The sequence below is a fragment of the Alternaria alternata genome (assembly GCF_001642055.1).
Source record: "Alternaria alternata strain SRC1lrK2f unplaced genomic scaffold CC77scaffold_14, whole genome shotgun sequence".
NCBI classification, from domain to species: domain Eukaryota; kingdom Fungi; phylum Ascomycota; class Dothideomycetes; order Pleosporales; family Pleosporaceae; genus Alternaria; species Alternaria alternata.
The window spans coordinates 752,476-765,655 of NW_017306203.1; the positions used below are offsets into that span (position 1 = coordinate 752,476).

Consider the following 13,180-nt stretch of genomic DNA (forward strand, 5'->3'; position numbering starts at 1 on the left):
TGCGGCTTCTGAGTGGTGGCTGCATTTTAGCTGGAGATGCAGGCTGTCGGATGTCACCCACCGGTCTGGATCCTGTCGCAGATGTGAAAGGCTTTGACGCCAATACGGGCCTAATCCGCTGCAAAGGGTTGCGCAAAGGGCCTGTATCAATATATATACACGTCTCACAGACGCCCTCCCTTGATTTCAGTATCCCAGCTCCAGCTTCGGACCATCACTCTTTCTTACTGAGCCTACTGAGCCCCTAGAGCATCAGTCAAGATGGCACGTCTTACACAGTACAACTATGTTTTCGCCATCGGCACATTCTTTGCCATGCTCGATGCCTACAACAACGGTGCTAGTATGTACAGACTGCTACTACTGCCTTATCCTCACACTAACACTACCCAGACGATGTTGCCAACGCATGGGCTACTTCAGTCTCTTCCCGCTCGGTTTCCTACCGCCAGGCCATGATTCTCGGTACCATCTTCGAGATGGTTGGTGCCATTACCGTTGGTGCCCGTACCGCTGAAACCATCAAGAACGGTATCATTCCTCCTACTGCCTTCAAGGGCGATGCTGGTGTTCAAATGCTCGCCTTCACCTGTGCTCTGGCTGGTGCATCCATGTGGGTCATGTGGTGCACCAAGCACTCGGCTCACGTCTCGTCCTCATACTCGCTCATCTCTTCCGTCGCTGGTGTCGGTGTCGCTGTTGCCGGTGCTGCCAACGTACAATGGGGCTGGAACAAGGGCAAGGGTCTTGGTGCTATCTTCGCTGGTCTTGGAATGGCTCCCGCTGCCTCTGCCTGCTTCGGTGCCATCATCTTCATGTTGATCAAGATGACTGTACACGTCCGCAAGAACCCCATCCCTTGGGCCATTTGGACCGCCCCCTTCTTCTTCCTCATCGCCGGAACCATTTGCACGCTCTCCATCGTCTACAAGGGATCGCCCAACCTCGGTCTGAACAAGAAGCCAGCGTGGTTTGTCGCGACCGTCACCATGTCTTGCGGTGTCGGTCTCGCTGCCCTGTCCTTCCTCTTCTTCGTTCCTTACCTATACACCAAGGTTGTCAAGCGTGACCACACCGTTCGCTGGTACCACGTTTTCCAAGGCCCCCTTCTCTTCAAGCGTCCTACCCTCGAAGGTGCTGAGGCTGCTGTTGTCCCCGACTACGCCGTCGTACAGGAAGACGAAGAGATGAAGAAGCCTGAGCACGGCAGCGACTCTGAAGTTGGTGTCATTGGCCACGACGGTGAAAAGGGCGCCATCAGTGCCGATGTTGCCGAGCACCAACAACTCAGCTACAAGCAGCTTGTCGAGCAAGGTCAAGAACGCTTTCACGCTAAGCTCAGGCAAAAGCGCGGACCTCTTGGCTGGGCTATGCGATACCTTCACGAGAACAAGATCCAGACTGGTGAGATCTACGAGAAGAAGAACATGCTCATCACCCTCAAGCGCATCCCCGCCATGATCACCGTCGGTGCTCTCTACGGTGTCAACTACGATATTCACGCCGCCCAGACTGGTATTCACGGTACTCCCGAAGGTCGCCGCATGGAGCGCGTCTACAGCCACGCTAAGAAGTACTCCAACGAGGTCGAGCACACCTACTCTTTCGTACAAGTTCTCACTGCCTGCACTGCCTCATTCGCTCACGGTGCCAACGATATCGGTAACGCTGTCGGTCCCTGGGCTGTCATCTACGGTGCCTGGAACACTGGCAAGGCCGCTTCATCCAAGGCCCCCGTTCCCGTCTGGCAACTTGCTGTTCTCTCCGCTACTCTTTCTCTCGGTCTCATCACCTACGGCTACAACATCATGAAGGTCATGGGTAACAAGATCACCTACCACTCTCCCAGCAGAGGTTGCTCCATGGAGATGGGTGCCGCTCTTACTGTCCTCATCTTTTCGCAATACTCGCTGCCCGTCTCCACATCCATGTGCATTACTGGTGCCACCGTTGGTGTCGGTCTTTGCAACGGTACTCTCAAGGCAGTCAACTGGCAACGAGTTGGTCTCTTGGTCTTCTCCTGGATCATGACAATTCCCATCGCTGGTACCATTGGTGGTGTCTCCTGCGCCATTGTGCTCAACGCTCCCCACTTCGGTTAAGCGCACACATCGGTGACGGATGATGATACTCGTGTCCATCGGAGGTGGATGTTAGTTTGCTTGAATACCCCTGTTTCTTCTTATAGCCATAGCGATTGCGATCATGATTTAGCATGCAATAGACTATCTTTTTGCCTTTGACATCAATGTTCGTCATGCTTTCATCGCTTCAATAGCGAAAGTTCAACATTTGCATAATCCTACTGAATCAGTACTTTGCTCGATCTATTCTCAATTTCCTTGCATGTACGCGACCGTCTAGGAAAAAGAAGAAGAAGAGAAGTACATGAGTATTCGCTGTGCGAGCATTCTGAGTGCTGACCATAGCAAAATATGTTATCTGATCCACAACCAACGCCTAACTCTTGCAAAACGACAAGATTGCTAGAAGCTAAGTTCTACTCCCAGACTTCTGGAAAGCGGAATCAGCATGAAAGAGGTGCAGTGACACTATCGCCTCATTAAAGTGCCTCATCGCGCGACAAGCCATCAAACCCACCCGGACGATTTCCACGACCACGTTCACGAGCATCACCCCGACCTCGACCACGGTTCTGAGAGCTATGACTACGACTGCGAGCATCCTCAGGACTTACCCGATCAGCGGCCGGATCTTGTTCTTCAGCACGCTCGCGAGTAACATGATCCAAGTTAGTCCAAAAGTTATTCCTGCGGTTCTGAGAAGCCACAACTACGCCCTGGTTGCCAGCCGCAATCTGATCTCGTCGGCCCCGGGTATCTTCATGAGTCCGGTCAGAGGGTGCTTGGGGTGATTCCTGATTCGGAGTCTTGTCTCCGAGAATGGATGCTATGGCCGAAGGCTTTGGGGCAGCGGAAGCGGCTGGAAGAGGATTTGAAGATCCGAACGGTAAGTATGAAGTTGACGGGGCTGAGGCAACCGGTGCTTGAGCAGGTGGAGACCCGAAAGGCACGTACGGAGCCTTCGCAGCTGGAGGAACTGTCGATCTGGCGATTCTAGATCGCCCCGGAGAGTTGGCGTTGGCATCTGGCACAGAAGCTTCGGGATTCATGATACGATCGAGAACGTCTACTTAGCGTTAGTAAATCTAGACTATATCAATCATGACCGTAGCTGACAAGTCCGACAAGCACAAACGCGTCTGTGATCTTCAAGGTACTCAAAGTTGTCTTGACTTACCTTGGGTCAGATTGCTGAAGGTTTGCACAGTTACCCTCTGTCCCTGGATCATCCCGCCACTCAAATTCTTAACAGCCCAATCACGGCCCTTAGTAGTTTGCATGAGAACAAGCGCAGAAACCATCCAGTTACCTCCAATTTGGGTTCGATCAATCGACTCGGGACGATACTCTTGGAGAAATGTCATGACAGCATCATTGTCGGCCTCAGTCGGCAGATCTGTGATCAACAGCACGCGGTTTCGTGGGTCTTGCCTGTTCTGAAGATCAGGAGCAGGGACAACATGCTTGATAGGGGCTGGGCCTGAAGGCTGCTTCCGCCGATCTTTGTTTTTATAACGTGGTAGAGAGGCCATCATGCGCTCCATGAGAACTCGACGAATAACCTGCTCATTGGTGTAATCCGCGCGAGAGCGTTCTTCTCGAATGCTTTCTTGTTGCTCTTGTTGGACGCGTGCTCCTTTTTCGCGTGTGATACCGAGGGCTAGAATATTCGAAATCGTGCGATTCAGGGCTGTAGAGAGCGACTCGGCTGCGGCGGAAGCAGTGTCAGTATCCCTAGGCCGGGCGAAACCCTCCTGACTGGCGTTGACTAGATCAATAGATCAGCAAAGCACTGGCGAAGGGCTTGACCAGACATTGAACTTACAGCTATAGTTACCAGTAGGCGCAAGCATTGTGTTGACGCGATGACCATCAATGTAGAGGTCCCCATACCTCTCAACAACAGCGTTGCTGTCCTGGACAGTCGAGAACAGAACGTAGACGCTGGAGTTTGTCCCCACTTGTGGATCGATGGTGCGAATCTGGTCGACGACGACGCAGCTCCCGAAGAGCTGGCGGATGTCTTCCTCAGCCACGTCATAGGGTACGTTGGTCAGACGCACCACGCGAGCATTCGGAAGGGTCATATCGTAAGTGGAGTTTTCAATCTTTCCGGAGTCTCTAGTTGTGAATGAGTTCTCAAGAATATCAAGACACTACGTGAGAAACAGCAATAATGGAGTAACGAATCGCAACTTCTGTGGGTTGAAACAGCGCGGAGTATCTGAACGGGGCGCTAACAAGGTGTGCAAGAAAAGGGTACGTGCGAGGAGCGCGACTGACTCTTTATGTCAAGTAGTGAAAGAGTCCCTACGGCAGTTGTTTCTGGTGCCAATTCGAAGCTGCTCGTCGGTTCTTGACATGAGAGAATGTACGACGACGATAATGAGGAGAAGCAAACCACAAAGAAGGAGTAGCGACTGGTAATATAGCGTCAAGCTTATCGTGCATCCTGTATGCTGTATTCGAAGTCGTTTTGCGTGCTCTTATTGGACTGGAAAGTGAAGTACAAAGAAATGGCTGCATATAGGAACTTTATCCCCACCGTCACCGTTCCAGAAGACTTTGAGAGTTTGATATAACAGAGATAATGATTTAGTCATGAGAGGAAGTGGGTTGAACATTAGCACACCAAGTTGTAAGAAGCTACGCATGATCGAAAGAGCGAGGGAAACCATTTGGAGCTGTACGGAAAGACATGTACACAGTGTGCTGCAATCGAAGATGAGACCAATGTGATCTTGAAAAATGAAAGAGCGTCTGAGCCGTGGATGTTGGTAGATCCTGCTGGTCGGGGGGCGGACTAGCGCCAGGCTCGTGCACACGTGCTGACGACGCATTAGTTTCGCGTCTGACATCACTTTCAACGTGTTGGATCTACGCGTTCCAAGCTCCGTGTATCGATTGCATGCGAAATTCTTCTATTGAGTTATTGTATCTATATAACACACGTCTACTGCGCTCCGTGTACAAACAGCCTCTTGCCTTGCACCTCCTGGAACTGCTTCTCGCCAGGCTCGCCCGCACGTCCACCAAAGACCAACTGGCCCCTGAGCTTCCATCCAAGAGGGATGTCCCACTCCTGTGCGGCCTTCTGGTCGATGATGGGGTTGTAGTGCTGGAGGTTGGCACCGAAACCCTCAGCCTCTAGAGCTACCCAAAGAGCGTACTGGTGCATGGCGTTGGTGTGTTCAGACCAGTCACCGAAGTGGTGGGCGTAAAGAGCTGCGATGAATGTAAGCATGAGCTGGGGAAACGTGCTCGGGGTTACTCACGGAAAGCTTTGCGGAGGCCCTCGACGGGTTCAGGGTCCTCGTAGCACAGAATCTGCAAATATGTTTTAGATGGCGCCCGACAAACACAAGGTGTGCACTTACGGTTCCCTTAGCAGCTCCGAATCCCTTGACCTTTTGCTCGGTCTTGGGGAACTGGTCCTCAGGAGTAAGAGGCTTCAAGACCTCAAGGACGAAGTCCCAGAACTTTTCGTGGTCCTTGTTGAGGAGCACAACCAGACGGGTGCTCTGTGAGTTGAAGGATGAAGGGACGTGGAGGAGAGCCTTCTCGGCGATCTCGGCGATCTGCTTGTCGGAGATGGGTGACTCCTTGTTGAGCTGGTAGTAGGTGCGACGCTCCTTGACAGCGTCCATGAAAGACTTTTGGGAAGACATGATGTGTGGTGTGGTTGAGAAAGTTGCAGAGTTGTGAAAGGCAGGCGTTAGAATTGGAGTTGGGGCATGTAGCGACGATGTGCTTTTGTACCCACCACTGACCCACGCACGATGCCTAGCAGCGCGGAGGCTATTTTTTACTACTTGCGCCATCGACTCGGATAGGGATAGTGTCGTAGACGTTGGAAACGTGTCGTGATTCTGGATGGCCGGCAAGTGGAATACTGGCACCATCTGCTGCATCAACCAGGCAAGAAATAGGCTCGTTACGAGACCCATCAATACAGAGCGTGGGGCAAGGACAGCCATGACGATGACGTGATGACAACGTCGGAAATACCAGCAAGTTGCGAACACCGAGATAGCTTAATCATGGTGAGTTTGCAGTCCTTAGAATTGCTTGCACGTACTTCCAAAGTGGATACGGTGTGCGGGAGTTGGATTTGCCGGGGATTTTCAATCCATCAGTCAGCCGCGCATTGTGGCGCGCATGAATTCCGCATGTGGGGTCCCGATCAGATCATATCACTCATCCGACATCCGAATTGCGAAGCTACGTGATAACGAAAGACGAAACAATATAGCAGGAGAACTATTCCATTATTACTAATGCTTCTTCCGTCTAGGTAATGCGCTCTAGATAAGACACAATGAATAGCATCAAGGTGAAGCTTCAAACCTGTAGCATCCATACCGCAAGCCATGCGATGCCCTCGACCACAATGCTTGGTCAACCTTCTATCATATTAGCAGCCGAAGAGCTCGTACCGAAAGAAGCAAAGATGGCTATGCGAAGGCACGAAAGTGATTACACCTTTACATAGGATAAGCCAACAGCATCAGCCTAAATATCGCGATGTTCGCGATGCGCAATCGGCTCGCGACTGTTCATCTTCTCCGCCGTGTCTCGCGAGGATACACCAGCGCGGTCCTCAAACAGGCTATGTGGAACCCATTTCTTCGACGTGCGTGGGGTCGTCTCCTCAAGCATGCGATCGACTTGCTCGAGGGATAAACCCTTAGTCTCAGGCACCAAGAAGTACGCAAAGAGAACGCAGACAGTGCATGTAGCACCCCAAACGAAGAAAACCTTAGCCTTCATATTCCCGTAGGTCTCATCAACCATGTAGGGGGTGATGAAGCCGATCACAAAGTTCCAGAACCACTGCTAAGTTAGCAACCAATTCGTAATTGTTAGGGGATCTGCGTTACTTACATTGCTGGCTGTTGAGAGAGCGACGCCCTTGGCACGTATGGGGAGAGGAAAGATCTCGCCGATCAGAACCCAAGCACCTGGACCCCAGGTCGATGCAAAGAAGAAGATGTAGATGCAGGTAAAGACGATGAGGCACAACCCGGCTGCCTTGCTGCCTTCGTCAACCGTACCGACAATGGCGATAATGAATTCACAGACGAGCATACCGACAGCGCCGTAGATTAGGAGCGCGCGCCGGCCGAACTTCTCGATGGTCCAAAATGAGATGGGTGTGGAGCAAACATTGACGGCGGTCGTGATCATAGAAACCAGGAAGGCATTCTGTATGCCGACTGTCTTGAAGAAAGTAGAGCCGTAGTAAAAGACTATTGCGATATGTTAGTGCTGGAAAAGTATGCTTGTAGATGTGTAAGTCACTTACCGAAATTCACGCCAGTCCACTGCTGCATCATTTGGAGTGCCATTCCGAGGACTACACGGCGGAGATTGCTAGATGGCTTCCATCCACCACGAAAGCAACCGGCCCAGCCCGCTTGCATATGCCTCTCGTATCCATGATTAGCGATGAGCTCATTGAGCTCATCCCTGACATATTCCGAGTTGGCAGCCTGCCCACGTAGGGTACCAAGAGCACGAGCCGCATCTTCATGGCGACCTTTCTTGACATACCAACGGGGTGATTCAGGTAGTAAGAAGAGGCCAACGCCGAGGACAGTCGCAAATAGCCACTGCAATCCAATGGGGATACGATACGCACTGGAGTCCATACGGTCCTTGGTTCCGTTATCAACCACCGATGCTAGGAGCAGGCCGATGGTGATGCAGAACTGATATCCTGATACGATGGCTCCACGAAAGCGCTTAGGTGCAACCTCAGACATATATAGGATGATGACAGCGGAGACAAACCCGATTCCAAAACCTGCGATCAGACGACCCGGAATGAGGACGCCTACGCTGGAAGCAGCCACCTGTAGGACGACACCAAGCGAGAAGATGGCGCACCCAGTGATGATAGTGGCGCGACGGCCGATCCAGTCCGCAACGGACCCTGCGGTAAGAGCTCCGAAGAAAGTTCCAGCAGAGAGAATAGAAACGATGAGAGACTTCTCCCATGTTTTGTAAAGGTGACCGTTGGAAGCTTCTTCACTGGCGGAAGGTCCTAGTGGTGACGTTAATGTTGAAGCACGAGAGGATGCGTGAGGCCGGGTTTACCTCCAAACTGCTGCTTGAAGTAGTCCATGCCTAATACGCCATTGATGTAGCCCGAGTCATAGCCGAAAAGGATACCACCAAACGCGGCGAAGACGCACAGGAGATAACCTCGTACAGTGACCGGCGCTTCGATTCGGTCGTGCGCGGCGGCGCCTTTGCTGGAGGAAGTCCAGAGATTCATATCTTGCGGTTTTCTAGCTGTCTCTGATGGGTTCAGGGATTATATTGTGATAGAATATAGTTATATGGAAGTCGGGGTGGGAGTGAGAGAGCAAGAGCTGGACAGGAATTATATCCGTGCGCAGAGCGTTTGCATCGTGACGAAGATCGATGAGCAGACGAAAGTGACCAATGTTCAGGCTAGTAGGTGTACGCGTGAGCCGAGTGAAAGTGCAGTACCAACGTTCGTGGACTACCGCATTTGGCGAACGAAGAACACTTTCTTCGCGGGAACTAGTGGCTATTACAAAATGACATTCGAAACATTATGATAATTTACACGGAAATCTCGCACACATACTAGACCAATCGCACAATTTCACGACTCAAGAACGCCTGACTTCATGACGTGTGGCATCTTCGTAACTCGGCGGCGGCTCTTCTGTACTGACCCTCTCTGCATCCATACTTGGGCGTCTGCTTTCATACTGTGGAACGCTTGGTTGCTCTCGACGAGCTTCATCAAGCGCCCGCTGAGCCTCTTCGCGTTTGTTCTGCGTCTTATTTTGCCGCTCTCGGGTCGTCATTGGTGGCGGTGGAGCAGATGACGAAGAGCCATATATAGCTTCGTGTTGCTACAACAGCTGGTCAGCTGACAGTATGGCGTTTCATACAGATAGGGAACATACAGCAATAGCCTTCTTCTCCTTTCTTTCGAGCCTCTTTTCGGAGATGGTACGTCCCAGCTTCTCGGCACCAAGGCCAATACTGACTGCGATGAGACCAGCCTGTACCATGTCAGTTGTTTGTCTAGCACCACTGGTGCCTTGTAATCATACCATGGTGGGCTGTTGAGATGAACTATACGTGCCGATGGTGTTCGACTGAGCCTGTACGAGACGTGTTTTACAACAGGTTCGTCTTGGTGGCGAATACAACAGTTGTTGTTCAGAACGTTGCTGGCGGTTCTTTTTGCAACACATTGTGAGCGGTGTGTATTCAAAACGTTTGCGACTTTGGAAGCCAAATTGTATTATAAAGCTTCGAGGAGATGATGCTCCTTTCTCATCGTGGTTTGCTTACCTTTATAGACTTCTTTCCAGTACAGCCTTGATACAAACGAGTATCTGACGTAGTTGTCGGAAGAATGGTCTTTTCGGGGTGCTTGCAGCAGGAGTAGCGCTTTTGGTTCGGTTCTCTTGATTGATGGTGTTGTTTCGCCAGAGCAATCACTTAGATTGTGCCGATGTGGTGGTAATGTTCCACTTACGGCCGCAACACGGTGACGTATGCCAGGCGTGGCGTAGCCTCCATCGTTCTAATTGGTCATGGACCCTACCACGAGGCAACCCGTTCTTAGGCGAATGCGAAACGCTGCGGTACAAACTACAATTACCGACTCTAGCGTGTCTCCGAATAATGCGACGAGACAGCAAGATAGTCTCGTTCAGAGCTGTAGCCTACCTCCAAGTTGCGCGATCTCAGTCAATCAGGCTAATCGTTGCAACGGTCTTAGCGATCTCGGGGAAGTGGCGTACATGATAGATCCGACTAGTCAGGCGTTGATCGAGACCTCGGAACATCCCCACAACGTGCTCTACTCCAGCCATACCGGCGGTGTCTATCTTGCGTCGTACCGCACTGACAGTCAGCGCCGAAGCGCCAGCTCCTTGGGCATGTCTGTAAGGAATTGTCGAGCGACGATAGCTCTCTGATACATGTTACAAGGCCTAGTCGTGAGGGGTGGCCATTCTGACCGGAAAGATAGCGCATAAATGGACGGGACGACGGACGCCTGATTGGGCGAACAAAGCAAAGAAGCATGGAACATGGCCTGAGTGATGAGCGAATCAGTGTCTTTCCACTTCCCAAGTGCACGGGAGATGGGTTTCTTCGGACCCCTTGGGCAGCCCCGCAACATGAATAAAGGGTCAAGATAAAGGATCGCTATTTGATGGAACTTGCTTTTGGTCGAGATGTGCACCGGCATGCCGAGTGCAGATTCAGAGACGGTGATTGGCAGAGAAAGCCGACAGCGCGTCTCTGCCTGATGTAGCAGACGGCACGGATAAGCATCGTGGACAGATGTCGAGGGTCGGATAGCGTTGGGCTCACGCGCTCAGCACACAGTCGGAGCAGTGCCAGCGTTCCAAGGTTGTTGGCCCGCAGATAGGGGCCCGTCCATGAACCGTAGTTCCGTGGATCAAGCGCTGCATCTTGGGGCCGATCTCTCCCATAGGGCCCAACGCACGGCGATGATGATGATGAGGAGAGGCTAAACTCAGCCCTGGTTATACTCGCGGCCGCTAAGACGCGAGGGGCCAACGAGACTGCAAGCAGCCCAACGACAGCCGTGCTGCCATGGGAATCGAGTGCTGTGGGTAGCGCAGCGCGGCGTCGAGTGGTTGGAATGGGGTACCTGTGTGACGGGCGAATCCAGGACTCGCACAGTAATCAAATTAGCTCCGACGCGCCTTCCCTGGGCTCATCATCAGAGTCGTCGTCCTAGAGGCAGTCGCGCCCCGTCAACGCTATGCCGGGGGGGTTTCACTCGCCCTTCTGCCGCTTCTCCTCCCCTCCCACTGCCGCCCCATCATCGCCTGCGTCTGCCTAATGCCCACCCTCTCTGCTTGCAAATACTAGATCGCCCGCTACTGTAGTCTCCCAGGCTCGCTTCTGCCACAATTGCACCCAGATTTGGCTGCGGTTCCTGCCTCAAGCCCATTGGCCCAGTGCCAGAGCCTCGACAGCGCGCATTGCCCAGGCCCGCCGCCCGCCCACGCTCACGCCCTCGACCGCTGCGGCCTGCCATCAACACTGCTGTCGACGCCCGTCCATCTGCCCTGGTCCTGCTGCCGCCTTCGCTATTACCCTCGCCACCTTCACCACCACCACCGCCATCTTCACACCTGCCGACGCGCAATTCTCTTGCGCCGCCCGCGTCCAGGCTGCCGTCGCTGCCGCGTCCTTTGTCTCTGCCACACGCCCGCCGCAACGCCTGGTAGACAAAGGCCGACATGGCCGCCCGCCCGAGTCCCAGCAGCACAAGCCCCTCGAACTTGTCCAACAGCCCATTCCCCCACGGCTCTCACGGCTCTCACAGCAGCTCCACGTCGTCGTCGCCGCCAAAGCCGTTTGCATCGCACAACACCATGACGGCCGACGTATTCGCACCATCCATGTACGCCATGCCGGGCGCCGTCGGAGAGCGCAGGCCTCTCGAGAAGGGCCCCACGAACAACGCGCGTTACTCTATTCTATTGCGCAGGCTTCCGAGCAGCAGCGATCGCGATGCCGTGCGCAACATTCTGCTATTCGCAAAAGACCTCATCGACTGCGAAATCCTCCCACCACCCAGGAATGCCGACGACAAGGGTTTCGCCTCTGCCATTGCGCACTTTCAGACGCTCGAAGGCGCAAAAGAAGCGCGTCAGCTCCTCGACGGAAAGCGCAATGCCACCAACGATGCGACGCTGGTCGTCGAGTTGACTCAGGACGCTTCGCCTGGCGCAATCGGCTCGCGCCGCAACACAGTTGACAGCACACCTGCGCGGCAAGCGACAGGCAACGGCGTCATGACCGGCGCTACAACCAATGCCCGACAATCATCGCGATACAACGGCACCTTCCAAAACATGGAGAACATGTCCCCACCCAACGGGACCCCAGGTCTTGGCAACGGAGAGTTCCCGGTCAACAACCTTTTCTCGCCGACATCCCCCGTCAACACCTCTTTCACGAGCCGCAATCTGGGCAAGTCAGTAATCAATGAAGACGCTGACGATGATGACGGCTTGCTCAACGAGTCAATTGGATACGCCACGGGCGGTCCGCCAATGCACTCCGGCATGCAGCGTCGCGCAACGAACCCTCACACCCCTTCTATTCCTATCCAGCGCTTCGGATCTCTTTCCTTGAACACAAACGGAGTGCCGAATGCCACATCCCCACCTCTATCTAACTTTGCTTCTCCACGCTCCGGATCCAATATGCAGTCGCCTGGTCCGGCCTTATCAGCCTTGTCACCACACAGCATTCCATCCGCCTTGAGCAGTGGTCCCAATACTGGCTACCAGCAATACACGCAGCACTTTGCGCGGCCAACATACCCTCCAGTGAATCCTGCTGATCAGAACCCCCCATGCAACACTCTCTACGTGGGTAATCTCCCCATGGACACGTCCGAAGACGAACTCAAGGCTGTCTTTTCTAAGCAGCGCGGGTACAAGCGACTTTGTTTCCGTACCAAGCAAAACGGTCCCATGTGCTTTGTCGAGTTTGAGGACACGTCGTTTGCTACCAAGGCTCTCAACGAGCTTTATGGATATATGCTTCACAACAGCGTCAAGGGAGGCATTCGCTTGAGCTTCTCTAAGAACCCCTTGGGTGTTCGCAGTGGCCAGAACTCAGCAATGGGCCCGCAATCTGCCATTGCCCCATCCACCCCTCTCTCGGGTTTCGGTAGTAGTGCCGCAGGTCCCCCAGGCTTCTCTACGGCCACTGGACCACCACCAGGATTGTCCGTTCCTCCAGGCCTATCGACTCCTGTGCACACCAACAATAGTTCCGGTTTTGGCATGTATTCCAACGGTGGCTTCGGGATGAGCCATAACGACATGGCCGGTGCTATGCGCCAGCCACTCGCATCCAGTGGTGCCGGGAACGGCTTCTCGGGCTATTCTACCTACATGATGGGGCGCTAGAGACACCCACCTCCATGATTGAGCGCGCGAGACACCAACCTATATCTGTTATGCCATTATGAGTGATGATTGAGGAGTTGGGGGTGCTCATCACGGAGCGTTTGCATATCCGGCCTTCATTTGTTGTTGCCACTA

At 53.3% G+C, this 13,180-nt stretch overlaps 6 protein-coding genes across 6 annotated transcripts; 2 read left to right on the forward strand and 4 right to left on the reverse strand.

Annotated features, from left to right (window-relative positions):
- Window positions 1–261: 261 nt before the first annotated feature.
- Window positions 262–2,102, forward strand: CC77DRAFT_1010277 (phosphate permease; the record flags this gene model as incomplete). Its single annotated transcript, XM_018523637.1, has 2 exons — window positions 262–343; window positions 394–2,102. 2 exons carry the CDS (start codon window positions 262–264, stop codon window positions 2,100–2,102), a joined length of 1,791 nt encoding a protein of 596 aa, XP_018384483.1.
- A 461-nt stretch (window positions 2,103–2,563) lies between these two features.
- On the reverse strand, window positions 2,564–4,171 carry CC77DRAFT_1010278 (hypothetical protein; the record flags this gene model as incomplete). Its single annotated transcript, XM_018523638.1, has 3 exons — window positions 2,564–3,150; window positions 3,262–3,852; window positions 3,910–4,171. 3 exons carry the CDS (start codon window positions 4,169–4,171, stop codon window positions 2,564–2,566), a joined length of 1,440 nt encoding a protein of 479 aa, XP_018384484.1.
- An 863-nt stretch (window positions 4,172–5,034) lies between these two features.
- Window positions 5,035–6,169, reverse strand: CC77DRAFT_1021896 (Nitroreductase; the record flags this gene model as incomplete). The annotated part of the gene is made up of 3 exons (XM_018525353.1): window positions 5,462–6,169; window positions 5,360–5,411; window positions 5,035–5,309 (listed from the first exon to the last, which is right to left on the reverse strand). The coding sequence occupies exons 1-3, from the start codon at window positions 5,750–5,752 to the stop codon at window positions 5,038–5,040; spliced, it is 615 nt and encodes a 204-aa protein (XP_018384485.1). The 5' UTR covers window positions 5,753–6,169.
- Window positions 6,170–6,289: 120 nt separating this feature from the next.
- Window positions 6,290–8,364, reverse strand: CC77DRAFT_992413 (general substrate transporter; the record flags this gene model as incomplete). The annotated part of the gene is made up of 4 exons (XM_018536384.1): window positions 6,290–6,917; window positions 6,969–7,333; window positions 7,390–8,130; window positions 8,184–8,364. The coding sequence occupies 4 exons, from the start codon at window positions 8,362–8,364 to the stop codon at window positions 6,597–6,599; spliced, it is 1,608 nt and encodes a 535-aa protein (XP_018384486.1). The 3' UTR covers window positions 6,290–6,596.
- A 364-nt stretch (window positions 8,365–8,728) lies between these two features.
- CC77DRAFT_939174 (hypothetical protein) lies at window positions 8,729–9,139 on the reverse strand (the record flags this gene model as incomplete). The annotated part of the gene is made up of 2 exons (XM_018534664.1): window positions 8,729–8,977; window positions 9,032–9,139. The coding sequence occupies 2 exons, from the start codon at window positions 9,137–9,139 to the stop codon at window positions 8,729–8,731; spliced, it is 357 nt and encodes a 118-aa protein (XP_018384487.1).
- A 2,220-nt stretch (window positions 9,140–11,359) lies between these two features.
- On the forward strand, window positions 11,360–13,045 carry CC77DRAFT_1010282 (hypothetical protein; the record flags this gene model as incomplete). Its single annotated transcript, XM_018523639.1, has 1 exon — window positions 11,360–13,045. One exon carries the CDS (start codon window positions 11,360–11,362, stop codon window positions 13,043–13,045), a length of 1,686 nt encoding a protein of 561 aa, XP_018384488.1.
- Between the last annotated feature and the right edge of the window lie 135 nt (window positions 13,046–13,180).